At 36.8% G+C, this 24356-nt stretch overlaps 1 protein-coding gene across 1 annotated transcript; it reads left to right on the forward strand.

The window, feature by feature from the left end:
* Nucleotides 1-1644: 1644 nt before the first annotated feature.
* bach2a (BTB and CNC homology 1, basic leucine zipper transcription factor 2a) lies at nucleotides 1645-24356 on the forward strand. The gene is made up of 5 exons (XM_079632888.1): nucleotides 1645-1896; nucleotides 13121-13374; nucleotides 15731-17149; nucleotides 21692-21898; nucleotides 22003-24356. Exons 2-5 carry the CDS (start codon nucleotides 13135-13137, stop codon nucleotides 22432-22434), a joined length of 2298 nt encoding a protein of 765 aa, XP_079489014.1. The 5' UTR covers nucleotides 1645-1896; nucleotides 13121-13134; the 3' UTR covers nucleotides 22435-24356.

Here is a 24356-nt window from a genome sequence, read left to right on the forward strand (position 1 = left end):
GTGGTTTTTGCCCTAAACAGAAGATTTTTATTTTTATTTTGGTTTGAGATTTCGAGCTAATCGCATTTTAAATCGTAGCCATGAGGGGGCGCTGTTTGCATTAAAATAAAGTGGGTAAACTGGAGTAACGAAGAGGCTGCATTTAAAGGGATAGTTCAACCAAAAATTTAAAATCTGTCATAATTTACTCACCCTCAAGTTGTTTCAAACCTGTATGAGTTTCTTTCTTCTGTTGTTAAGAAATGGCTTAATGCCAACTGTCTGGTTACCAACATTCTTTAAAATGTCTCATAAACTCATACAGGTTTTGGATGAGGATGAGTAAATACTGACAGAAATTAAAATGTTTGGTGAACTATCCCTTTAAGCACATTGTGTTTGTTCAGTTAGCCTATCTGATTGTTTGGATAAACATTGATTTGTTCATAATGTAGCCTACATATACATCATAATGTGTAAATGCAGATCTTCTTGTTAATTTGAACAAGATTGCATCAATTAAATAAAATAAAATTTGACTAACAATCAAAAAGATAGAGTTCTGGGTCTGCACGCTTCAAATTAAAGGCACAGTACATTCATTCACAATGTCCACTTTTAAATCTTGCTAAGCTTATTGGATGTAGATTTTAGACTTTATATTCTCCAACATCAATACTGAGCTGCTGTAGAAATCACAATCAATCCCTGGTGTTTGAAATGACTTCAGTGACTCAAACAAAGCTAGAAAGCAATCATTTCCCAAGTGCACCATGCACACTATGACAGGTTCCACTGATGCTTTGTGAGGATGGATGCAGAGCTGAGGCATGTTTCGCATCTTAAGGTCTCCATTTTCTGTGATAAAGAGGACTTTGATGTCAGTGCCACTCTGCGCCTTTGAGAATCTGTCACAGTTATTTTTGAACCTAACAGTGAAATTATGGCTCGTTTGGATCAGAATCAAAGGAGAAGCGAGAGCCGTCTGCAACAACCAGATAATTCATATAATTGCTTGCCAGCTCCTCTGGGGTACAGTGAGATTAAGTGCTGTTATGCTTACTCTTGCTCTAATCTAAATACAACCACCATACAAATTGAATATTTAAATAACCTGAACTGTGGTTGCAATTCAACTTTCACATTTTTTGTTACCATATAGGCTGTTACAATTGTACTTTCTTTAAAAACATGAATACAATGTCTCATACTGAGTGCATGTGGTTCAACACATACAGGTAATAATGATTTTAAAATGATTATTTTAAAAATTACAAATAAAATAGAGTGAATAATTAAAATAAGGATGATAATAACAATAAAACGAATACTTATTATGAATAATTCATTGTGATGAATAATTATAATGAGTGATAAATATAATGTAATAGACAATAATTTGCAAATATTCTTTTTTTTTTTCAAAGGAAGTGTTCTAGAGTGTTTTAAGTCAATGCTGCCTACATGAGGTGTCAAAATCCCATTATTAGCTCGCTGAATGCGTTATACACCTATCCGCAGTATAGCTATATGTGACACTTCAGAGGGTGATTAATTTACAGGTATGATGTGAAGATGTTAGTTAGATTCACAAATTGTAGAAAATCTGAATGGCTCGCGCTATATTTTATCTCTTTACTATGGGCGCATCGCCATGACGTCATCGCCCCAATGTCAACAATGTAGCAATTTAGAGGAGGCGCGTGCTGGAAATGCCACAATCAGCAAAGAGCAAAGCAAAAGCACGCGGTCTCGAATGTAAGCCAACATAGACTGAGACACTGAACACACCATTCCTCCTGCTTCAAAGAAACCCGTGCACGCTCGCTCCTTCAGCTGTTAACAAAGCGCGAAGAAAGAGACCATGTGAAAAGCGTCTCGCAGAAGATCTTCGCGCAGGAACGACTGAAAGTTTAGGTAAGTGAACCTGCTCTTTACAGTTTATCTATGTCAGCTTTGGTGTGAGCGTCTTGTCGATAAGAGTGAGTTGATTATGGTACCAGAAGAGGCAATGTCTCTGCACAGCGAGGAAGCTTACGTCAACGGTTTCGGACTAGCCTACAGTCAGTCAGTCAGAGGAGATGCACTGACATTTTTAGGTCTGGAGGTTCGTGCTACATTTAGTCACTACACTAGTACACTAGATGGATGGCAGCAGGCACAATTATGGGTTGGACCGACTGCACTCTTTGACTGACTGAGACAAAAGGAAACAGTGATTCAGCAAGACCACATTTAATACCATTTTGTGTGTTCACATCTATCTATCTATCTATCTATCTATCTATCTATCTATCTATCTATCTATCTATCTATCTATCTATCTATCTACAGTATCTATCTATCTATTTATCTACAGTGTCTACTTTATCAATCTATCTATTTATCTGTCTACCTATTATTGCGGTCATGCAAATTCAAAATGCAAAATTTTGTATTTATCACAGCCAGGGTTATTATAGTTAGCCTATCTAAAGCCATAAAAAAAAGATATTTCCTTGCTTGCAATAAAATGAACGTTAACTGAAATAAAACGCAATATATCATATTTTATTTCAGATAGTTTCCAAGGCAATACTTCTCATTTTCATTTTGTTTAACTTGATGTACTAAAACAACTAAAACTGAAGTAAAAACTAATACAGCTATATAGACATTTGAGGAGGAGGGGGGCGGGGGGACTAATAAAAATGACAAAATACACAATAGCACGACATTAACTAAAATTACAACAGAATGTATTCAAAATAAAAACTAATTTAAAATACAAATAAAAAATATAATAGTATATATTCTATTTATATAACTGAAATCATAATCTTAAGGCTAAAAACATTCTCAAAATTAGGGAAACAGATCGAAATCTGTATATCAGGCAAATCAAAATAACATTTTGCGCAGTGTTTGTGTAGTTACGTTGCAACTTTGCTGTATTTAAAAATTGGACTAATGTTGACGTTTCTCAAACCATGAAATTATCTAGAAATGGTCATGTCTGAAAATAGAGGTGTTAAGACTTTGGGGGGGAAGTAAAGATCAACTGATAACCAAGTCATTCAAATGCGAAAGTAAATCAAGACGTTATAGATTTGATTGTTTGATTTCTTATACTTTATCATTTATAGACAATTTATATTTAAATAATTTGTATTATTCTTATATTTTTTAATTGTGGGGATGATGAAACATACATGTAAAAAAAAAATTAGGTATTGCTATTGCATCATATGTTGTACTTGTACTGAAAGAAGAAGTGTGAGTTATTGGTTGGTGGCTTTATGAAACTATCGTCCAGCCAAAACAAGCTTGTGTTTGTTGCTATCTTATTACTATATTTTGAACTGCACCAGTTTTAAAACCCGTATGCTAAAGAAACTCTTCTGAAATATCATCTTTATTTCATCCATAACTGCATATGAAACCAATTGTGTTGCACCACATAGACCCAGATTTGATGTGTTTTTGATTAAGCAGGGAGGGTATGAGATTCGATTCTGGGTGGGTGAAGTGTTTGTGGGTTTATGGTTTACATCCTGTGAGATGAGATGTTCAGGGCTTTGTGGCGAAGAAAAGAGTATAGCTGATTTCCTGTGTTCGTTGTGGAAATTTTCACTTCTTCGTTTATTATAGATTCAACACCTTTACCTTTTAACTTGCATTCTCTCTCTGACACTTACCTACATCTTTATTTAGAGCTGTGACCTTAGTGTGGTAATGATGAGGAATCTTGGTCTTAATGTGATAATGAGATTCAACACATCAGTACCAATTATCACTGATGTTCAGTGCGCTCAGGATATTTATGACAGCAACGATCTGGCTTATAGGACTTGGATCTATTTTAGTGTTCTTCCTGATTCCCTATATCATATAATATCACTGGCCATGGCTTAACCAATGCCTCGTCTTCACTTTTGACTATGCAGAAACATCTCCTTAGTCATGTAACGGCGGTTTGTTCTTCTGATGAAAGCACCTGTTTTGTCAGCAGTTGCGGGTTTGTCTCTTATCACCGGTTGAGAAACAGATGTTATTTGTCTTCTGTTTGTGTTTGCAACATAACAGATGTTTCTTCATTGACTGACTGAAAACTGCTTCTGTAATAGTCTAAGAGGGCAAAACGAATTCCGGTTCTGTGTCATGAAGTGCTTGAGTCACCATATACGTGACCTTTAGTATTCAGCATTGAAAGCTGCAATATTTCTCAATGTAAGAGCTGCGCACTGTACACAGATCAGCATCTCCGATGCAACATATTTAGTTTTGAGATACCCGAAATGACTTGCTATACAGTTACAGGTGTTCTTCTCAGTGTTTTTTTGTGCATTGTATGTGGCTGCTATAGGGTTTCCGGATGGTTGTTTTATGGTTGGTTAGCCCAATTCAAAACCACCCTCTTTCTGTATGTCTGTGAGAAGTTTTGGCCCGTTTTGTCTGATCGCTTTGAATTAACAAACACACTACTGTGTGTGCATGTCAATTTTATTCAATCTCTGCACCATCAAATCACTGAATGATGTGTTCAGAGTTTTGTTTTTGCTCATTTAGTTTCAGTTCGGCTGACTGCATGTGTAATTTTCACCACAATATTGCGAAGTCATTTGTAAATCCCTCCTGTACCCAAACATATTGTGATTGAAGCAGTTCACACAGATAATAATGAAGTGCCAGGTCATGATATGATAATACTAATGCCTCTAAAGCTCATATGGAGCAAAAGGTGAAAGAAACAGAGCTGGAATGCACTTGGCCACAGCTGTCATTTATTAACTGTGTGGACTTGTTGAACTCATTGAGTACTGATTAACTTCCTGTTGGACAGCTAGAGTATAGTGTTAGTCTGAGAGACAGACTCAATCCAAGAGAATACAAACACAGCTAATGGGGCCATTAGGTGATTCCCTTTGTGGTCAAGTAATGTTGTTAGTGATACTGTTGGAAATGTTGTTAGTGATACTGAACCGCCAAAATGTCACACTTCCACTTTCGAAACTCAGTCAGAAGTAACCCCCCCCCCCCCCCAAAGTTTTTAATTTATTTTTTATTTTTTATTACTTAAATGCTAATGTTTCGCCAATCATTATTACATATTCGTGTCTTTAGCGATCCGGATCTGTATCTAACACGGATGGATCGGTCTCTACCTTTTGGGATAATATAAAACACTCCTGATATTAGAGTAACAATTACAGAAGAATAAAATAAAGAATTTTTTTTTGTTACCTTTTGGAGCTTGGAATGGTTCGGTTTGAGCAGATGTTTTAAACCATCATCACTGAGAGCTCATTTCCCAAATCTGGCTCATATTCACGATCTTAAACATATTCTCAAAACTATCATTTTCATCATCTTCAAAATCAATATTTTGGTAAGTGACTGCTTCTTCACCAGATCCACCATTAAGTGACAGTGACACTAATATATGATTTTGTACTTGTTCTGCAGTAAATCACTGAGCCATTTCAAATTTTGCTGATGATACTTTCTATTCTTTTGTTTTCTGTCGTAACTATGAGTGAAAAATCACTTCATCATTGTGTGTCAGACATTGCCAGCTTGTTGAATAAAGGTGGATTGCACTTATTCAAATATTCATCAAAGATTCAATTATTGTTGTGCAGAAAAAATACTTACACTGTTACACACCTCGGGTCATTAGCGACCCTATACAATTTTTACAAAAAATGAATGGGATAACAGCCATTCTTTTCAAATTTTTTTGTTTTTCTTTTGTTTTGCTTCCTTGTGTTTTGTAAATTCTTAACAACAAGATTACCCCATTGTAAACATGCAATGAGCGCAAACATTTAGGCAAGATAAATATAAATAAAAAAATTGGGGAGAACCAGGCCAACTAAGGTTGATGTCTAACTTAAAAAAATTAATGAGAAGAAGGGTTGTGAATGGCCTCCCGGGTCACTAAAGATCCAAGGTGTGTTTAAGGTTTAATGGTGGTGTTTAATGTAATATGTTACATTTTGTCTTTGAAAATACAATTACATTACAAAAACATTACAAAGTAAAAAAAAAGAGATTCAAAATAAATATGTATTGTGTTTTTTTTGGGCTATTGGGGTTGGGGAGAGGGGGGTTTTGAAGAAAAAAAATATAATATTTGTTATATTTGTCTTTGAAAAAAAATCTTGACACAATTTGAATATTTAAATGATACAAAACAGACTTGTGTTCACTTGCAACATTTTATATAAATATACTTTATATTTAAGATTGAGTGATTTAATGGAATGTATATGGAGTATATTCATTTTCTTAAAATAGTGCAAAAGTGACATTTTAGTGGTGCAGAATTCTAGTCGGTAGAGTAACATTTCTTTACGAGACGTTTTTGCAGATATTTGACAAAAGATTCCCAAGACGGTTCTATGCGTTACCGAGCATTTGATGAAATTATGCGTATCTCAGCCATTGCAGCTTCGGTCTGCAAATCCAAATGTATAGCCTCCAGATGCATTCATGCTGAAGTAGCATGCACAAATCTCCAGCTACACCCCCATCTCATCTCTATTATTCCTTTGAATATAAGTGTCACGATGCTTACCGCTGCGTTTTTTTTTTTTGTATTTTACCGGAATCTTCCGCTTTGACAGACAGTTGAAAGAGGAGTTGTGACTCTTATCCTCTGTTTGAAGTAGGTCATCAGCTGACTTAGGTAAAAGTAACAAAGCTGAATATGAATGCAGGAAACCAGCTGCATAGTAAGCAGTAAACAACACACATGGGTTTCAGTATGACATGTGGCTTGCACTTAACCTCATAAACTCTTTGGTCGTGCTCTCTATGACACGTGCGGGTTATACCGTTCTTATAGTTTTTATTGTAGTAGTTTAGTTAAGGTAAGATGCTATACTGTATTGTGAATGTAGTCACAGCTAAAGAACATAGTTGTACAGCTGCATTGAAAAATCAACTTCCAGGACCGGAACTCCATGGCTCCAAATGTGTAATTTGATCATGAATATCCTAGATTTCACTGAATTTTGTTACCTCTTTTGTTGCTTTATTTTGCTTTGACTGACTTAAAGTGAGTGGTCCAGTTATGCTCTCGCTGCAGACCGAGACGTACCTCAGGCGAGATGTGATGTCAGTGGTTCAGCTGAAACAAGAGAGGAGAAGACGACATCCTAGAAAATGAAGTGACAGGAAAGAAAGGTCATTCCCAGTGGATTGATATACTTGTGCTTTATTTAGGAAAGATCTATTGAAATGACAACAGTGGACTTCAGCTCATCTTCAGGGCGGTGATTCTAAATGTCATTGTAATATTGCTTTCTGCAGTTTAAGGAGCATAATTGAGTCCTAGAAACGGGAATGCTTCTGAGATTGTATTTACAACAGGGAATTTCTCATGAATGAAGGCCTTAATTAATCAAATAGTTTTGCCCAATTAGTGACCAAAGCATGACAATACAACGAAAAAAAAAGGAAATAAATCAAAAACACAATTTCAGGACACTACTTAACATGGTTCATGATATCGTTCTCGCAAACATTTTGCGTTGTCACGTCACTAATTAGTACAGAAAGAAACTGATTTTGTCTCAAAAATAATTTATTAAATATCTCATCATTTGTTGTCTTGGCATGCCTTTGTTGTCTAGGTTGTATTGCATGGATAAAAAGTAGTAAACTGTCTTCAAATGTGTGTTTATATTCCTCGTCAAATTTGTAGAGCATGAGGAAATTTTAATGAGCGCTCAAACCTTTCAGCGTTTGCCTTTCCCCCCCAATTCCTCCTTTTTGATGTTTCACGATCAGTTTGTGAGATCACAGCCAACTTAAATCTTCAAAGCTTTTCGATGTTTCCTATAGATTGTTAATAATTTCTGTCGAGCTATTTGAAGCCATAGTACTTGTGAAAATTCATATTCTTCTGAAATGTATGATATTTTACTGTAGTGAGCAAATCAGGTGCAACCTGCTGGCTGAACCATCAGTCACCCTCAGATGGTTACTGCCTCCCATGCTGGCCTCAATTACCATCTGTTTAGAAAGGATGTCCAGGACTTGGTCATGCTGTCATGCCATCTATACTATATGCGAGTGACATGACGTGACAAAACTAGCATGCTCCAGTTACAATCAAGTAGTGTGAAGTCAAACTGCAAAAGCACAGTCTAGGCAGCAGCTGTTCATTACAGTGTATCCGTAGTTTTGTTGTGTTGTCAAGCATTGCTCTTAGTGTAGATAAGTTCCTATAGGCAACAAGGGAAAAAAAAAACGTTCAGCTTTCTTAACCCCATATGTTGGCATATACAACGATATCTCTTTCTAAATAATTAGTTCTGACTCTGTTTTAATTGTATAAATCACATTTGAAGCCACTGTAAACTGTTAGCCGTTAATCTATGTATCTAGAGCCTAACACCCCTTATTTATAGTAAATTTATTGTAATGCACACACATTACTTTAGTTTAAAATAATGTTTTAATACCTAGCTCATGATCATCTGCTAATTGTATAATGTACTGCTTGTACTGAAGTATGTTTTTGCACCTCACTGTGAGCTTCTGTGTATATTTATAGTTTGCTTGCTGTGTTTTTGTGTCACGGTTGCCTCTGCCCATATTAAAGACAGTGAGTCACTTCTCACTTCAGTCTGAGAAATCATGATTCATTCAAGCTCTGTTTCAGCAACCAGTGCCCAAAATACTCTGGCATTGTGTCACCCCCTATCTTTGCACTGGAAAGCCTGCTTAGGAATGCCCTGGTTGACTTGAGGAGTGATATTTCAGCCGTTTAGCTAACACCTCTTTGCCTTTCAATGAACAACTATATTTTGCATAACTGTCATTTATTTAAATAGGCCTATACGTGAACTGGCACAAGTGTTTTTACTCCATATTTTCACTGGCATTTTGTGTCCAACTTGCATTGGGACCTGAAGCAGGGTAGATGTGAACGCAATCGTGAATGCATTGTGGGACATTTCCCACGGAGTACCAAAAAATAGCTTGCATTTTTTCAATGAGATCCATTCACATCCTTTAGGCTTGTGAATATGACAGTGACCCTCTGAAAGAGAGACGGCTAACCTTATTTTGAGCACAATAGTTCATTGTTGAAACTAATGATGTCATTGTTGAATCTCCTACTGGAAAATCCCCCCAAGATGAGCTCTTATCTGAGGTGTGTTGTGTCATTCTGCTTGGTTCTGTGTGGTTTTCTCTACTGACCTGCGGGCTTAAAAGCATCAGCCAGCAGGCAGCACTGCATCGCTGCTCCTGCAACCTGCCACGTCCTGCTACAGAAACCATGAGCTCATGGAATCTGCAGATAGCGGTTAGCCTATATATTTTACGAGGATATGCTCAAGTATTCATCAACTGTTCTCAGCACGAGAGCATCGGACAGGCGTAGAGAATCCAATCCAGTACCTGTCATGGAAATTCATTGGTCAAGTTGTGCAGTAACTTGCATTGGATACACGTTTCTAAAGAACATTTAATCATATTAAAGTTGTTGACTGATGGTTTCTCTTTTTTCCGCGTGGTAAACTATCTCACCATCTCGTAAGCTTTTATTTTTACAAGACAGCACTCTTATTATTCTCAGAAAGCTCTTCTGTGTTTGGAACTGAAATAAGAGCTGCTGTAATCAGGTCAGTATGAAATTAGGCCAGGCTTCTCTTGGTGGTCATAACGGCCATATTACCCCCTGAAGTAGGAGGCCTTGAATTATATGTACTTTTTAATTAATGTCTTGGTGATTGTGTGGAAAATGGGGTCACCGCGTTTGTGCTGTGTAATCAATTATTTAATGTTTTTACATGTGGGATCTAATGGACTTCTTTTCTTGAACTTAATTTTTGTTGAGTTTAAATTAGAAACACTAAAACACTTTGCACATTGAACAAACCTTAAGTACTAAACCATTACTTGTTCCCTTTGTGCTACGGATATGAATGATACCTCAAGTCTTGCAGCTTGCTGAATAGAGGTGTGCTGTTACTTTTCTAATACATAGCCTACTTTACAATAAATCGGACTTACGGTTTTGTCTGATGGGGGAGATAAAAAATGTTCACAAACTTATATTGAAGTAGAGCTATTAAAAACTTGTTTACGTTTTAGACATGTCAGGTTGTGACACTGAACACAGGACCACATGGAGATGCCCCCCCCCAAAAAACGAAACCAACCGCATTGACCTGACTGCATGCCTAGTACTACAGTACACGGATCTATTCAGAATTACTGAACACAGCAACATACACATAATAGATAAAAAACATTGTCCTGAATGTGTACATTGTACAGAATATCACAGAGCTCGTGTTTTAAAGCTAAAAGCTCACTGGAATGAATAAGTCACTGAAAACTGGCAATCAAGCCTGGTTTTCTTTAAATTAGCGCTGTTTTTGGGGTTTGAATTCATTTGCTTACTGGATAATTGGACTAAAAACTTTCCCGGAATGAAACCTAAGCGAAATCGGGTTAAGGGGTTAGAATAGAAATGTCTAGCAACTAGAGTTGCAGGTGCTTGTGCCATTTTAGATGCTCAGTGTGATAAACTCACAACTCCCGAGATCATCTAACTGCATGAGGTAAATTACGTAAATGACACAGTTTCGTGTGCTTCATTAAAGTTATTTGTGTTAAATTATTTGAATTAATGGATCACATTAACGTGTTAACATGGACAGCCCTAATAGGAATCTGAGCCATATATCTCAGAATATCAGAGAGACTTGTAGGTGGGTTCTTTTGACGTGAACCAATAAGCAACCACAAAGGAATACCCTAGAAACAACAAAGAAATTAGCTTAAAAACACTCAGAACACACTAACACTATGGTGGGCTGTTATACCACTCGCATTTTCTTCAGAACATTTTAAATGTAGTTTTTGAAAATAATTTTGCTGTAAATAAATGTCTAAAGTCTGGATGTAATAAATTCTGCTTATTTATTCAGATTTTTCACAAGGGTGCCGGAATATGTTTTAGGTTGTTTTATCTGATTACTGTTTGTTCCTAGTGTGTACATGCTCATGACAGTATTTTCCATCAAATAAATTATTACTCCTCAATATAAAGCCATATTGGTTTTGGCAGTGGATCTAGGTCGGGGAATTAGGGGCTTTATAAATTAGGGAGACTGCAAGGCCAATATCGTGGACATAAAAAAAAAAGTTTTCTAATTATCCATTCAGTCTGGAGGAATAGAAAGGGAATAGGCTAGTTCTGTAGTAGAGACCACGATGGTCTGTATCCACAGCGACCATTACGCCCAGTTTTGCACTTGAATGAGTTTACAGTGGATCACTTTTCTAAGAGTAATTTGTCTTTTGATAACATATTTCATTGTACTGTTTGTGCAGCAATAACAATGCACCATACTTTGAGCTCCATTGTGAAGACGCTCATCTGCATTATGGTCATGGTTGTCTGACATAGTCATGCATCAATGTCGATGATGAAACATGCTGTAATTCCCTGTGTTTATTTGCATGGTATTTTTCCTTTTCAGCGCGGCATCTCTGAATGAATTGACATGGTGTTGATATCTCATTAGTGTGGGCAGAGCAAGCGAATGACAGCTGCTATCAGACATTTTTCTCTGTATGTGGCTCTGTATGTGATTTATTGGGAAATGTGTTAATGATTCACAAGCTGATGTTGAGATTACCAAAGCCAAGATGCAGAAATATGCTGCTGTGAAATATGCTGTGTTAGAGTGAGAAAACGCTATTCAACAGCTCATCTTCACTAGACTGGTTCAAAATAATTGGAATATCCCCCTTTCTAGGTCCTGACTCCTCCTTTCAACTTTTCAATACCTCTAGGAATCAACTGAATAAAGTGGGATAACAGAGAGAAACCATATCTAGTTTTGTTGAATCGCTAAATAAATCTATATCAGGTCTTCTATCATCCTCAAGGGGTTTATTTTGCATTATTAACAGGTTGACTGTAAATATTCTCACTTATGACATGACTACTTATCAAATAATGTTGTTGAAATTCTCGTACACTGTAAAAAAATTGTTTTTCATGATTTATCACAACATTTTTTTCTGTCAAATCAACGTAGATCATTTATGTGGCTCAGATAACACTATTTTGAGTTTCTGTTGAATCTTCATTGTACTAACTAAACATTTTTATTTCAATTTAAAATTTTAAGGCAACCAGGTTACTTATTTTTTTAAGTTTGTCTAAACCAACAATATTTTTTTACAATGTTTTTTCTTACTTATAGTACAATATAATTTCACAATATAAATTTGTAATGTAACATTCCTCCTCTATTCAAATTTTTATCTTGTCCGTGTTTTCATTTTGGGTTTCTAACCATCATCAAAAGGTTTATGCTCACCATATAATTATAATTAATACTGAAAGTATTATATATATATATATATATATATATATATATATATATATATACACACACTACCATTACAATATTTCCCATAAATGAATTTCCCTTAATGATGTTTGGATCAGGGTTTTTTTTGGAGGTCACATAAGACATTTGACTTCAAGTTGGTGTGTATGAAACTTTTTTCCCTAAGCAATGGCAATGTTATTATGTTAAAAATGGGACCAGCAGGAATAGTGCAACAGAGGCTACCACTATTGCAACCTGGTCTTGCCAAAATAGGCTCATATGCTTTTGATATTATATGGCCATGCAGAGCCATCATTAGACTCCCTTGAGGTGGCTACCCTTTACCCTATTACACACTCACATTTTTTACAGTTGTTAACACATTTTTGTCTTTCTATATGTAGCAACTACTCTGTAAAGTAATCATCTATCCTTATTTATGAGCTTCAGTGTGCTTGTTTGACATATGCTGTCATTATTTCTGAGACCATTGCCCTTGATAAATCATTTGCTGTTTATGTGCAGTGCAACTACGGCCTTTTTGAAACTCTACTAGCTGTCTTGTTACTTTGGGAAAGTTCTAATTATCAGTTCTAATTATCAGTCCGCTTTTGGAGCTGACACGTGCTGCTAATTGGTCATCAGCTTGAATTGAGACACATCTGTGAACTTGCATCAGCAATTGTGATATAATTATTTACTTTCGTCAAACTTGCAATTAATAATTTTTGAAACCTGAATAATGTGAAGTCGCGTAACCCGTTTTGTCGATTTGCTTTCGTCCCCAGGCTCTGAGCAAGGAATGTCTACGGAGAAGCCTGAAGCTCCCATGTACGTGTATGAGTCGACGGTGCATTGTGCCAACATCCTCCTGTGCCTGAATGAACAGCGGAAGCAGGACGTCCTGTGTGATGTGACAGTACTGGTGGAGGGGAGGGAGATCCGTGCCCACAAGGCAGTGCTGGCAGCTTGTAGCCAGTATTTCTCCCTGCTGCTCAGGGGCCAGACGGAACATGAGCCGGTCATCAACCTGCCACAGAAGGTGAGTGTCCTCATTTGGCAGAGGTTCAAAATCAGAATACATTAACAGCTGGCAAGGATACACCTAAATTACCTGCGCTGAAAACCTCACAAACCTCACATTTTTTATTTTTTGAAAGAAATTAATACTTTTCATTCAGCAAGGACACTCTAATTAGATATATTTTTTAAGCCAGTTTAGACATTTATAATGTTACAAGTGTTTTCAAAAAAATACTATTCTTATGAACTTTCTATTCATCAAATAATCTTGAAAAGAAAAGAAAGGAATATTAAGCAGTGCAACATTGATAGTAATATTCTTGTGAATAGATAATAGAAAAATTCTTATGAACACCAAATCAGCATATTAGAATGATTTCTGAAGGATAATTTGACACTAGAGACTAGAGTAAGGATTGCTGAAAATTCAGCTTTGCATCACATGAATAAATTACATATTAAAATAATAAATGTAATAATATTTCATAATATTACTGTTTTTCCTGTAATTGTAATCAAAAGATTTCTCTTTTTAGCAATGTTGTGTTTCAACAACAAGTGTTTTATTGTACTGATAGATAGAGCAGTCTGGCAGGAATGTGTCAATGGAGAAAACATGTTTCATCATCTGCAGCTTTGAGTTGATATAATTGCTTATGTTGTTGTGTTTGCCAGGAGTGTTAGCAGAGTTCCCTCTCAGAACTTCACTGTGCTTGATGAAATATGATTTATTCATGGTTGATTCTCTGTGTTGTATACTTTAGGTGCTTTGCGATTTCAAAAGCTCAAACTTGTATTACAATATCCCAGATATGTCAGGCGGCCACCCATTTGCCTCTACTTATATATTAATTATCGTTCATCTTCAAAACACTTAATGTCAAATTGTATTCTGTAATGACCAGGAAATTGGCTTCATATCTCATTCTCTCCTCAGAGCCATGCTGAGCTGCTGCTCTCTTGCTTTATAGTGTGGAGTCTTTGCTTTCTGCTTTGTGTGTGTGTACATGCGTCCCTGCCTGCTGCCCTCATTAGGATTGCTGGTTATAACATTAAAGGAGTCTCATATGGCGCTTGGCTTCCATAAAGACATGCTTCTGCAGGCGGCAGCTGCTGATGCCAGCTGAAAATAGATCTACAGAATGCTCAGCATTTTCCCCCCCAAGCTTTTCTATTTATTAGCAGCTCTGGGAGGACTGACTGAATGTCTGGGGGAGCTGTATTTTCAGCAGGATGACTTTCTATTTTAAAGTTGATGTTCTTGATGTAGTATCGCTGCCCCGAGCATTCGTGGATACCTGCGAGAGCGATAGTGTGATTGAAAGTGATGAGAAGGGCGATTTATTTTTGTTCCTGACACTATGCGGGTCACTTCATTTTATTACATGACATAAAGCTTGTAAGACATTGATGGGAAGCTCACACACTTTGTAGACACAGTTGCTATTTTTAAAATTTGATTTGAGGATAAGCATTTTTGGTAATTTGTGGGCATAACATGCCTTTTGACTGTGTAGTCTTTTCTGAATATAAAGATATCATGGGGTTCATAAAAGGGGTTTCCTTCCTTAAACTTTTTGAAATGCAGGTTTCAGTTGCAAAGAGGTTACAAAAATTTTTTTTTATTTTATTATTATTTATATTTTACTGTTCAAGAGTTTGGGGTCAGTATGATTTTTTTGTATTTGTATTATTTTATATTGAAAAGTTACACAGGAATAAACTACATTTTTTTTTAAATGTATTTTAAATTGTACTAATATTTCACAATACTACTTTTTTACTGTATTGTTCATCAAATAAATGCATCCATAAGAGACTTCTTTCAAAAACTTACTGACCTCACATTTTTGTGTGGTTGTCTATAAATATCAATCGATATTAACTAATTTGTGTTTGCTAATTTCCTTATTTTTTTTACATTACACTTGTCATCATCGAACACTCACTTAATTGTTCAAAATTATAATAATTTAATAAGTTAAATATAATCTTAATCAAATCTCAAAATAAACTTCTATTTTTCATACTGTACACTAGAATGTTATGATTATGAAGTTCATGTTTGCATTGAAATCATTTGAGATTTTTTTGTTCTTTTTAATGTATTTTTTTAGACAATGTAGAATTAAAAATATGTCTGATTAATTAGAAATATCACTATTACTTTAAGGTCTTAAAGGTACAGTAGTAAAATAGCATTTTGTAATTCTAGGGATCATAAAGAGGGTGTAGAATGTATGGAAATGATGTCAGGAAACCTTGAGTAACAATATAAGTGGTCTTTGGGGAACAAATAAAATGTTACAAAAGTGGCTCTTTTGATTAAAATACTACTGATGACCATGAAATATTGTATTGTTTTCTCTCTATAGATCACGGAGAAAGGCTTTGCCCCACTGTTGCAGTTTGCTTACACTGCCAAGCTGCTACTCAACAGGGACAACATCCAGGATGTCATGTGCTGTGCAGAATTCCTGGGGATGCACAACCTCGAAGACTCCTGCTTCCACTTCCTACAGGCCCAGATGAAAGGTGAGGTTGATGGCATGCACACCAGCCAGAGTCCCCCATCAGAGGACGGAAACTTGCGACCGAGTGAATCCAAACCTCCACTGTTTGGATCAAGGCTGCACCCTGAAACTGAGCAAATGAAAGTCACCGACAACCTCCATCTTCCAACCTTCGACCTCCCTCGTTATCCCAAATATAGAAAGTACCATCAGGTTCATGCTAAGCACAACTCAACCACCTCCTCACACAGCAGTACCTCAAGCTTTCTTGGCTCCTTGCAGGATACCGTCACCACCAGCGATGGCCGGGGCCTGGATCTTTCAAAGGTGAAGGCAGAGCCAGCCAGTGGAGAAGTCTGTGTACCACCAGAATTGTCTGAGTTGGAGCAGGATGGTCTGGGTAGGGGTAATGATTGTGAGATAGAGATGGACATGGAAATGGAGTTTGAAGGAAGGCAACTTAGTTCAACACCCACTGAATTGCCTGTGAGCAAAAGTTCACCAGTGTGCCTGCGCTCCCTTGTCAAAAAGGAAGTCACTTCTTCTAATCATTATCTCACCACTGATCTGCAACCTGCCAGCGACACCTCTCCGTTTCGAGAACAACAAGTTGTTCCGGGTGACTTCCAAAATAATTATCAGGCTTTTGTTGGGGGACTTGATGTGATGTCTTCAAAGAAGGCTGAGAAATTAACTGATGGGGTGTCGTTTTCCTTCGAAAGGATCTGTTCGCAGGAAACTGAACAGGAGAGCGACCGAAAAAGCGTCATCTTTTCCTCTCGGACCTCCCACCATCTGGTGGCACCTGCGCACTCTTATCCGGGTGAGAGCTGTTTGGGACAGGAAACCCCGGAAGACCTATGGGCAGGTTCCAGCCAGTCATTCCCCTGCTCCCAAACACTGTCCCCTACTTCTGTCTCCCAAGAACCCCCGTTGCCCTACCGCCGGCACCTAAAGAGCAGCTGTCCTGTGCCCATTAAAATGTGTCCCCGCTCGTCTCGCGCCGAAATTCACATCAGAACCTCCAGCTCTTGCTCTTCATACTCCTACGCTGAGGATGGCAGTGGAGGATCTCCTTCCAGCCTGCCCCAGTTCGAGCTCTCTACCTCTCCTTGTTCCACCATGGCTCGATGCCTGGCGCTCGAACACCGGGAGCATAGCACGTCGGGGACACCAAAGATCAAGTGCGAGAAGTCATATGACACTAATTCCAGTGATGAATACGGATCTTTTTCTGACGGAGATAGCGAATTGTTTCCCACCAAAGAGCGTAGTCAAGAGGTTGGTATACACTTTGGAAAAATTAGTTTCACTTCGTTGATTCTTTTTTTATATATAACATATTTTTATTGGAAAACTTGGAGGCCAACAAGAAAATATCCCAAGAAAATACATTTTATATTTTAACTGCTCTCCCCACCCACCCTCAGCATCCAAAAATTCAATTACACAGGTAAAGAAGTTATAATACAAATATATAAGATGGACATATCCACATATTTTCAAATACAATACAAACGCACAACATATATACACATATCAATCAGTGGAGTAAGAGGTATCTAATATTGCCTGTGTTGATTTTTGTTTTGTTTTTTTCCCAGAAAATGTCAAAGATCCCACATTTTATGGTAGTGTTTTAGTTTGCCCTTTATATGGTAGGTTATTATTTCCAATGCAATACAATGTGACAGATCTTTCAACCAATGATCAATGGATGGACCTTCTATGTTCGTCCAGTGAAATGCTACTAAACGTCTTACAAGAACTAGACAAATGGCAATAATTTAAGTGTGATAACCTGTTAATGATAAACTTACAGGATCCCAAAGCACATACAGTATTTCAGGGGTAATTGGTTTTGGGATAATTGAGGAAATTAGTGGTGTCCCTTTTGCCAGAATCCCTTCGTTGATTCTGTATTCCAAATAATCTACAATAAGTAGAAATTAACACGTGCAGTGTAGTAGCACAATTAATCAAAATAAAATAAAATTGGATTGTTTAAAAAAAATATATTTGTCAATTATATTGTCGTGATTATAATAACAATTTTTATAAGAAATATCGCAATTAGATTTTTTTTTCATTCCCCAAAATTATGCAACCTTGTTGCAGTGGTTAGCGCACTTGCTGTCGATATTTGAGCTTTTGATAGGCACAAATGCAAATCTAATACTTAATCCCATTAAAAAGCAAAATCTTCATGAATACATACAAAAAATGTAATCATTACAAAACATTCCCACATGATTCCCCAGCTTCTGAGATTGAGAATAAAGCTGCAGGAACTTGGCAAACACTGGAGGGTTGCCATGGCAATAAGCTCTGAGCCATTCTAGTTCCTTAGGTCTCAATGACATAATTGTTCCTCCTCCTGACAACACTGACACATTGCCAGTTCAAGAATCTGTGTATGATAATTTGCTGTCTCATTCAAATCTCTTTTGATCTTTGATGACCGAGTTGAGGAGTTGTTGTCAGTTTACAAGTGACTACAGTCAGAGATAATGCATTTTTATGGGATTCTCAGATATATCCCAGATATTTATACAGCAGCATTATGAAACTGATAGCTTCAGATTCTACAATCTTTTTGGATGACCTTACTAAGCCACTGTAAAATGTCTGATGTATTCACAGCTGTGACCAAAAATGAGTTCTAAATTTATGTACCAAGTTTCTGCATTGCCAAAAATCTATAAAACAAGATAAATTTACTTACAGCCAAACTGAATACGATATAAGTATCGTATAAGTACTGCAAATTACGTAATCAGATTACTGATTTCAAGGAATGAATAAAGTAATTAAATCTCACTGATGTGATTAGAACGTTCAGTGCATCAAACAGACTATATAAATTGACTGTCTTTTATACACATTGTGTAGGTATTAGGTAACTATAAAATTGACTTTCTTCTCCCACTTTTATTTTATTTTGATGGCTGCCACAGAACTCCAAAAAAGTTAGGACAGAGACGCGTTTACCACCGTGTCACATCACCTTTCCTTTAATTACCCTTCTTAAATGTTTATCAATTGAGGATACTAATTGTTTTTCATGTGGAATATTTGCCCAATCTTGCCTGATACAAGACAGCTGCTCAACAGTCCGTGGTCACTGTTGTCTGATTCTCCTTTTCATGATGGGCCATACATTTTCAATAGGAGACAGATCTGGACTGCAGGCAGTCAAGCACATCCCTTCTAGGGTGTAGAGTGTCTAGAAACCACTCTGTTGTAGCAGGTGTAGAATGAGGCCAGGCATTGTCTTGCTTCCCAGGAAAGATGTCATCTTGATGGCAGTATATATCTCTGTACAATTCCAGTATGTCACATCAGTGTTACCTTCACACATATGCATGCCGTTTGCACTGATGCATCCCCATATAATGACAGATGTTTGCTTTTGCACCTGTCGCTGATGAAAGTCTGGTTGGTCCCTTTCATCTTTGGGACTGAGAACTTGATGAAGTGGACTCATCTGTCCACAGCACACATTTCACTGTCTTTTAGACCCTGTGAGATGAGCTGGGGGCCAGAGAACTCGGCAGCATCTCTGCATTGAACAGATGTATAGCTTTCTCCTTGCGTAACAGAGATTTGAGTTGCATTTCTTGATGCAACGGCAGATTGTTAAGTGACAACAGTTTTCCAAAGTACTCCCAAGCACATGTGGCTTTATTTGACATAGTAGCATAATGGTTTCTCATGTAATGTGCGTGACTCTGACTCTGAGATCACACACATTCAACAGATTCAACAGTGATTTTTAAATTGTTTGTCAATTTTCTCTTGATATTTGGCACAAAGTGGTGAGCCATGACCCATATTTGCATGTCTTTGGTGGATGCTTATTTTATACCAATGCACGTTACCCTCACCTTTTTTCTGCTAATTGTGGACTGTTCCAAAATTATTTAACTTGGCTATTCTATAATCTTTTCACTTTTATTTGACCTCTGTCCCAACTTTTTTGGAGTGTGTTGTACAAAATATAATTAAATTGGCCAGTGAAAACATTGAAAATTTTTCTTTTTACTTTTGTCAGTTAAATAAAGGTTAAAGAGAAACAACAAATCACAGATTCTTGATTTTATTACAAGCGAAAGAAACCGAAAATTCTCGGGATAGCAGCATGTGTCCAAATTTTTATCTTAACCGTTAAAATTTAAAACAGGGCTTTAAGTGTAAAATAACGAACTTGTCCTTTAAGGAGTGTTGCTTCTTAAATAAATGTATCAAGTTTTGGGTGTTATTAGATTTTTTATTATAATTTCCAATAATAATAATAAATGTTAACTATTGTAAGAATACAATAGTACATGTCCAAAACACTGATAATACCATGCTACTATTTGATATTTTTTTATTAGTCACAAATAAAAGGAAAATGAGGTTAAAACAAAATGCAAAATTTCAGCCCAGTATAGTGTAGAAATCTCTGCTGAAACAATCTTTCTATAGCCATCTTTATTCTGCCCTTCACTCAAAGCTCCCAGCTGCAGGTCCCCAGACAGAAGTGGGGCAGCGGCCCCCAGGCTCCCATCTGATAATGGGCCGCTTCACCTCACTGGCTAACAGATGAGCCCTACTTCACAGTATGAGTGTCTTCTCCCTGAAATGACCTGACTTCAGAGAGAAGGAGAGGAGAAAACATGCCTGTGCTGCTGGAAGCCTAATCTGTCATTCTAGCCTTATTACAGAGCTCTCTGTAGTAGAGTGGTTAAATATAGACCTCCATTTTACACAGACTGAGCAGTGGCACAAGGTCGCAGCAGAGAGAGGGAGTATTCGTCATGGTGAACACTATGACGGACTCCCTCGGCAGAGTTTTAAGTCAGGTGTCATCTCTGTCAGTGCACTGAAACAAGAATACAGGTTGCTCTATTTACAGAATTTTAATTGAACCGTAATGTGTCCTGTGCGCATCTTCATTTGCATGACATTTGTGGAGCTGTACTGTGATCTAAAGCCAGTAAAATTAAGCTCATTAAAAATACATGAACAACTGCATATATATATATATATATATATAATTTTTTTTTTTTCATGTATGTATTTATTTATTCCTGTGATGGTTAAGCTGAATTTTCAGCATCATTACCCCAGTCTTGAGTGTCACATGATCCTCCAGAAATCATTCTAATATGCTGACATTCCTTCTTATTATCAGTGCTGAAAATAGTCGCGCAACTTAATATTTTTGTGGAAACCGTGATACTTTTTTTCAGGATTCTTTGATGAATAGAATGTTCAAAGGAACCACATTTATTTGAAAGAGAACTTTTGTAACAACCTGACTCTCAATTGATAAATTGAATGTGTTCTTGCTGAATAAAAGTGATCTTAATCCATAAAATCGTACTGACCCCAAAACTTTTGAGTGGTAGTGTACCTATTATGTGTAAAAGACCAAATATTTTGACACAGACTAATAATTGTAACGTCATAGAGCATTTATGTGAAGATCTTGCACGAATTTTACTAATAACTAATTTATATTCTGATATTGGTCATACTCTGATAATTTCTTCCTAAACTTTTGGTTTTTATTTGAGTTTGATAAGTTTGCTCATTTTAGCCGACGAGGCTTTTACTACCAGTGCTCTGAACACAAATAAAAAAACACTTCATACAAGTTAGATGGCAGTGTCATCTAGTGGTGAAGCACCATATATTCTGTAAAGGATGTGTGAAATCTTCCAAATGAACTTATTATAATTGTTTTGTCATTTGTTTATATTAGATTTTTCCTGTATATTAAGTAGCGTATGTTGCAATAAATTAATCTAACTATAATGCTCTGTACACCTGCAGGTGAAACTGCCTTTCTCAGTCGACCAGATCACAGAGCTTCCACGCAACGACTTTCAGCTGATGATAAAGATGCATAAACTGACCACGGATCAGCTAGACTTCATCCACGACATGAGACGCCGGGGTAAAAACCGCGTCGCAGCTCAGCGCTGCAGGAAAAGAAAGCTGGACTGCATCCAGAACCTGGAGCGTGAGATTCACAAACTGGTAGGCAACACCAGAAACAACCCTACAGTGTTTGCTTGCGCACACCACCAGAATCTAGATTTTTCTGCCCACCTTCATTACTGTGTGTGCTTCCCCTCCATTAGGTCTGCGAGAGACAGAAGCTCCTAACCGAACGCAGCCATTTGAAGACCTGCATGGGGGAGCTGTGGGAAAACTTCTCCTTTCTGTCTCAGGAGGTCTGCAGGGAGGAACAACGGAGTCCGGATCAGTCTCTGTCTCTGTATAATCTACAACAAGACCCAGTTTTATCCGGTTCAACCGGCACAGACCTTAGAATCTCTCCCAGTCCCACCAGTATTGACATCACCCTCACCTCACATGGCAACGTGGTGTCATCCCCTGACTGTCACACCATAGCTGAACCTTCACACCCTCACCTTAGAGTGGACCGAGAGGCTGTGCCGCCCCAGGTGAGGTCAGAGCCCTCCCAGATGGGCAGCTCAAGTGTGACATTTGATTTTTGCCAAGAAATGACCGTGAAGTGTACGACAGAAGAGCTCCCTCAGAGAAACTGAGTCTGGTAAACTGCATTTTTATCTTTTAACATGAGTATTGGGTCAATACATGTAAATGTTACTTTTTATTATTCAATTTTTTTGCTAATGTTGTTTTATATTTTACATTTATTTTTATTTTAGGGAACTGTTCTGTTTACATGGTGCACCTTATGTGTTTTTGCTTGTGTGCGCACATGGATGTGTTCTCATACAATACTGTATATGATGCTAAAATCATTTCTTTTTTGAATATTACTTTCCTTTCATTCATATATACATAGTCCTCCGATTTATCTCAGGAATTTCAAACTTAGTTTTGGTGGCAAGGCAACTTCAAATCAAGCAGAATATGCAAATATAATATTGAGTGTTTGAAAAGTTTTTTGTACCTATTGTGCGTTCAAGCATTCCTAATGTGCATAACGAAAAAACTAAATTGAATAACAGAGAAACTAAACAGCTTCTCACCTGAATTTGCAAGAAGGAGAAATGAACATCTGATCTCTTTCTTTCTCTACAAAATGTCAGAATAGATCATAAAGCAATCCAGTCAGGATTGACGATTAGCTGCCTATATATGATTGTCCCCTCAAATATTTTGTGACGAAGCACCATTTGATACGGTCCAGATTTTTTCTACAGATTTTTTCGAAGCTCTGTTTTCTAGACTGTTAACATGTTTGATCAGGGATGTCTGTTGTATATAAAACTCTCCAAGCAAACATTAGTAAATTAATCATTCTGACCTTGTAGATTTTGGCAGCTCACGTTTAGATCTCTCTGATCTGTTTTGATTCCTTCAGGGTGTTATGCACATTATCATTTGACTGTTGTCAGATATCAAAGCAAATCAATATTATTTGTCTCTCTTATGTTTGGGTTATATGTTTTTAGTGGGGTGGACCTTTTATAATTTTTTTAATGTTAACAAATTTGTACACTTAACCACACTCCACTCCCGGGGTTCAATTATTTTTTCCTGGTCCTAATGTTTTCACCGTTAAAAGATTCCCATACAGTCCCTCCTTCAATTCAGTGTAATTATAACACTTTTGCATGTTTGATTTAATAACATGAGGTGAAAGTTCAAGCCTTAAGGTGCGACAACAGTTTGAAAAATCTCATTGCTGCATTACATTGTTGTTGCTTTAAGTGACTCGCATCTATATCGTCACAATATTATAGTTCAAAGGTGAGATGGGGTATATGTTTTAATTAAGTCTATTTACTTCAAATTATTGTGAACTGCATGACTTTAATGAGAGATAAGACGTGATTAAAGCTGATTTTTAAATATTTTGTTTGTACCAAAACTTTTGGGATTCTGATCGAATGTCACATGTTAGCTTAAGTCTGTATTGGGAAAAAATCGAATTGATTTGGCCTTTAAAAAAATCTAATTTGGGCTCATTTGCACCATAAACGACGACTTCATAATGTTTACAAATTACCAGATTAAATTAAGAATTATATACAATATATAAATATATATATATCTCATAACCTTTGAATTTGGATAAAGCATTTTATCATGGCTTTGTTTTATGATGCATCACAGTTGAATAGTTGTGATAAGGGCAAATATGAATATTCATTATTAGTTTACATGCAGTAGGGAGAGTTTGAACATTCACAGATCTACCTGTAAAATCGATATACCTCTCGTCTCGCAGAACTGGTTTACAACCTTTTTAAAAGACGTTTTACAATAATTTCTTTGATGTATATTTTGTATTTATTGTACATATTCTGTTTATAGTTACAGTTTTTGTGGGATTCTTTGAGAATGTTTTTTTTTTTTTTTTTGCTTTCTCTTGTTAATCAAATCTTGAAAAGTTGTGACCTCAATGTTCATGATCTGTATTTGTTACATTCTTGAATGTGTCCACATTGAATTTGTCTACTAGGATATTAAATAAATTGCCAAGCATGTTTTATGC

Source organism: Phoxinus phoxinus (assembly GCF_949152265.1).
Source record: "Phoxinus phoxinus genome assembly, chromosome: 13".
NCBI classification, from domain to species: domain Eukaryota; kingdom Metazoa; phylum Chordata; class Actinopteri; order Cypriniformes; family Leuciscidae; genus Phoxinus; species Phoxinus phoxinus.

Excerpts from the sequence above, each read along its gene's own strand:
- bach2a (XM_079632888.1), top strand. The coding sequence starts at position 13,135 with ATGTCTACGGAGAAGCCTGAAGCTCCCATGTACGTGTATGAGTCGACG. Across the intron at positions 17,150-21,691 it reads CCAAAGAGCGTAGTCAAGAG|GTGAAACTGCCTTTCTCAGT; the intron begins GTTGGTATACAC and ends GTACACCTGCAG. Across the intron at positions 21,899-22,002 it reads AGCGTGAGATTCACAAACTG|GTCTGCGAGAGACAGAAGCT; the intron begins GTAGGCAACACC and ends CCCCTCCATTAG.